Genomic DNA, 4,058 nt, shown 5'->3' with positions numbered 1-4,058 from the left:
TCCCTTCCATCCTCTACAAGGGATTTGATTTCCCGTAGGTACTTGAGCAGTAATATGTGTGTTCCTGTGATTTTATCTTTCATTTATTTTTCATTTTATCATTTTAAATCTTTAAAGTGTCTTTTGGGTGCTTGCTAGTTTTAGATGGAGTGAAATGTTCCTTTGTTTGAGGTCTATCTATTAACAAACTCTAATGTTTAATGAAATTTTCTACAAATTGTGTTTTGCAGCGACTATCTTTTCAAGCTGTTGCTTATTGGTGATTCTGGCGTTGGCAAATCATGCCTTCTATTGAGATTTGCGGTAAGGAACAGTCACTTTATTTCTTACGGGTTTTTTGCCCCCCCCTCCCACCCCCTCCAATATGCGTTTTGTGCATGCTTGAAAATGAAGATTATTTTACTATATAAAGGTTAGAAATGGGAAAAAATTGGATCTTATTTAAAAAAATAGATATTGGAAGACATAAAAGACATGAAGTTTGGGGAAATATATCATGAATATTACTAGTAGTGTATGCAAATAATTCTTAAGGACTGCCCACTAAGGCAAATTAAGCGGAGTCTGTTACTCTGCTGGAATAATTTCCTGTCTGTGCATTGGTTGAAAGGCCATCAAGAAGTTGGTATGTCATTTGCTCCTCGGTGGTGCTTTCTCAGAGCAGTTTCCCTATGCATATGTTTTATGGTTTAGTAGAGTGTAACCATGACATTCTTGAATTCAAAATAGCATAGTGGTTATCTTCCTCTGGGTTTCGGTCCTCTAGGTTAAGGAAATATTACATACATATCTTTAAATGCACAAAGGCCGTTTATTATTAATAATCATGGTGGTAAAAAAGATTATTATTATTATTATTATTATTATTATTTTTTGAATGGCGAAACCAACTTGGTTCCTCATTATAATATTAGTTATAAAATATTAGGTGTGAGACTTGTAATCCTCTAACTTATTTACCTGTTGCAGTAAGGTTTAAACTATTAATTCTGTGCTTTGTAGGATGATTCGTATTTGGAGAGTTACATCAGTACCATTGGTGTTGATTTTGTAAGTATAATGATATTATCCAAGTCAGAGTTTAAGTTGTTATATTGGCACTTATGTTATCATGGTCATTTTTTTCTCCCTTTAGAAAATCCGCACAGTAGAGCAGGACGAGAAGACAATTAAACTTCAAATTGTAAGTATTCATTTGATTTTGGTTCCATTAAGCAGCTCAGTTACCAACTGTCCAACCTGATGGTCAAATCTCCGTTTCTTCTCTTAGTGGGATACTGCTGGACAAGAGCGTTTCCGGACAATTACAAGTAGTTATTACCGTGGTGCACATGGCATTATCGTACGTATATGCCTTCTGTTGTTGTGATAGTTGTGTCACTTGTGTTGGTGCTACAAGTTTCACAAAACATGTCTTGGCCTTGTTTGCTAGATTGTTTATGATGTTACGGACCAAGAAAGCTTCAATAATGTCAAGCAGTGGTTGAATGAGATTGACCGATATGCAAGTGAAAATGTGAACAAGCTTTTGGTTGGAAACAAGTGTGATTTGACTGCTAACAAAGTGGTATCTACTGAAACTGCGAAGGTGATAATACTCGGTTGCTAATGTTGCTTCTTATTAGTGGATGGCTTGGTCATTGTGGACCTCATTTTTGCCTGTTCTGTTTGGTCTTTGTAGGCATTCGCAGATGAGATCGGGATCCCGTTCTTGGAAACAAGTGCAAAGGATGCAACAAATGTAGAGCAGGCTTTCATGACCATGGCCGCCGACATAAAAAATCGGTGAGTTATTCCCATTTTACCTTGTGTACTTACCTATCCCCATAGTTGGATGGGCTAATAATTAGTGGGGTTGCTTGAATATATTTAAAGCTCTCAGATAGAGGGATGTCTGGAATGCCCAATATGCCTGATGGTTGTCCCAGCCATCCCTGATTATTTGGGTGTTGGAACACCATCAGACATCTGCGATGTGGAAAAACAGTGGCAGCTCCCCCCACCCCCCCACCAAAAAAAAAAAAAAACCCAAATCAAAAACTCAAAAATGTTTTTAAAAACTCTAATTTTAAGTGTGCAACCCTCGAGTACAATAATAATTCCAATTCTAAATAGCTTTAGGATGCATTATTTGTTTTTATCAATAAGAGTCATTAAAAGCGTTCCCTATATGGATACAAATAATTGTAATCTGTGTTTTGTTGGAGTGCTGACACTAATTTTCATCTGCTTGAAGGATGGCAAGTCAGCCAGCGATGAATACCAACAGGCCAGCAACTGTGCACATGCGTGGTCAGCCAGTTGCTCAAAAGACCTCATGTTGCTCTTCTTAATTAGCTCCTTGTCATCTAAAAGCAGACCTGATGATTTGCTTTTGATGGGGGAGATGTTTGGAGCCACAAGCCTGCAAGTATCATATAGGGTTTACTACACTTGTACTTTACCCCATTCATTGTTTAAACCACACCTATCATCATGTATATAGAAGAAAGGTGAGAGACACCGCCAATGATACTTTGTGTTGGTCACTGACACAACTGTTCTTCATTGTTAATGTCCAGATTCAAAATGTCTGAAATTCGTGTGCAGAACTGAAAATGAATGTGATTTGTTTCCCTATTATATTGTTAGTTTTTGTTTTCTGATCACATTTTAGATCCCCTTACTTTGCATGCTCTTCTTCCCACCAAGGTGATAGGTATCAGTCAGTATCGATGTATCGGTCTTGGCCAATACTCACACGGATGGAACAAAAGCTGGATTGTGAATATGACCTTCAATCCTTCATAGGAGTACTGGTATAGTTTTTGTTCTGGTGGGAGTCACTAAACTTGTTTGCTTGCATTTACGCAGTTGATGGCGGTGAATTAATTCAGTTTTTTCTGTTTTTTGGGTGGGGTGGGGGATGGATGTAACTTACTGAGGTGGGTATCCAATTTGCAAAAATATTGCAGGTTTCATACAATGGTTTGTCTCATCGCGGCACCAACTGGATGCTTCCATGATAATTTGATTTGCAAAAAAAAAAAAAAAAAAAAAAAAAAAAAGATTGCCACACAGATGGTGTGCAGTTTCGTACTCACAAGAATTTTTTTTATTTTTTTCATGTGTCTTATATGATTGATACATTTTCTTGAACTCCAATTGGTGTGTCGTGTGGATTCCTTGTGAGTCGGGATATGGCCTAGTTCATACATTTTTTTTTTGGTTCAATGTTGGGTGGGTTTTGGACTTATTTTTTATGTCTACACATGAGTTGGATGTGGACAAGTGGTGGGAAGAAAAAGAAATAGAAGCAATGCAGAAAGGTGAGGCAAGCGTTATACTCTTATAGACATCCAATTGTAAGGTTGTAATCCTAATGCATATTGGAATCTTTTAATCCAATCCGTTGAACAAAAGTCACACCCACACCATGTGGTACCTTCAAGGGACACTTGGATCTTAACCCTCTGATTGGAATCTTTTACACACTCATTCCATGGGCACAAATGAGGTAGAGCCATAAACGGGTTAGACAAATTGATTTCCCCTCTCTGTGTATATATATTGTTTTACGGATTGAAAGGTAAAACAAACCGTCTCCAACAGGGGTGCCCGACCCGTTTATAGACAGATAGTACATGGTGCAAGGGGTTAGCTCCACTGACCCAACCCATTTATAAGCCCGACTAGCCTGACATTTAGCCCGACCATTTATATGTATATTTTGATTTTTTTTCTTCTTCTATGGAATAGAGTATTTATTGTTATATGTTTATCAATTATTGAATGTAATTAAGTGTAATATATTTTCTAAATTTTTTATGATTTAATAAAATATATTAAAGTATTTTAAATCTAAGACAATTAGTTTGATAATACTCTAGGAGAATGCTTCTGGTGTTCTTCTAATATGCAAGAATGCAAATAGAACAGAAATATGTTTGACATATCCGATTCTTTTTTATATTCCTACGAAGTGAACCGGTGAAAATGAATAACGGGAAGATTACGTGATTACCCACTATTGGGTTTGCTTTTACAGAAATACCCACGATAGGTTTGACTCGACAGAT

The 4,058-nt window shown here is 36.9% G+C and overlaps 1 protein-coding gene across 1 annotated transcript; it reads left to right on the top strand.

Annotated features, from left to right (window-relative positions):
* Window positions 1-210: 210 nt before the first annotated feature.
* LOC122064380 (ras-related protein RIC1-like) lies at window positions 211-2,622 on the top strand (the record flags this gene model as incomplete). Its single annotated transcript, XM_042628093.1, has 7 exons — window positions 211-303; window positions 1,003-1,050; window positions 1,136-1,183; window positions 1,271-1,342; window positions 1,433-1,588; window positions 1,682-1,785; window positions 2,237-2,622. Coding segments are annotated over 7 exons (618 nt in total), but the record flags the coding sequence as incomplete, so codon positions are not given.
* Window positions 2,623-4,058: the final 1,436 nt, after the last annotated feature.

The sequence above is a fragment of the Macadamia integrifolia genome, unplaced genomic scaffold, assembly GCF_013358625.1.
Source record: "Macadamia integrifolia cultivar HAES 741 unplaced genomic scaffold, SCU_Mint_v3 scaffold164, whole genome shotgun sequence".
In the NCBI taxonomy this organism is placed as follows: domain Eukaryota; kingdom Viridiplantae; phylum Streptophyta; class Magnoliopsida; order Proteales; family Proteaceae; genus Macadamia; species Macadamia integrifolia.
This window is presented reverse-complemented; position numbering and strand designations above follow the sequence as displayed.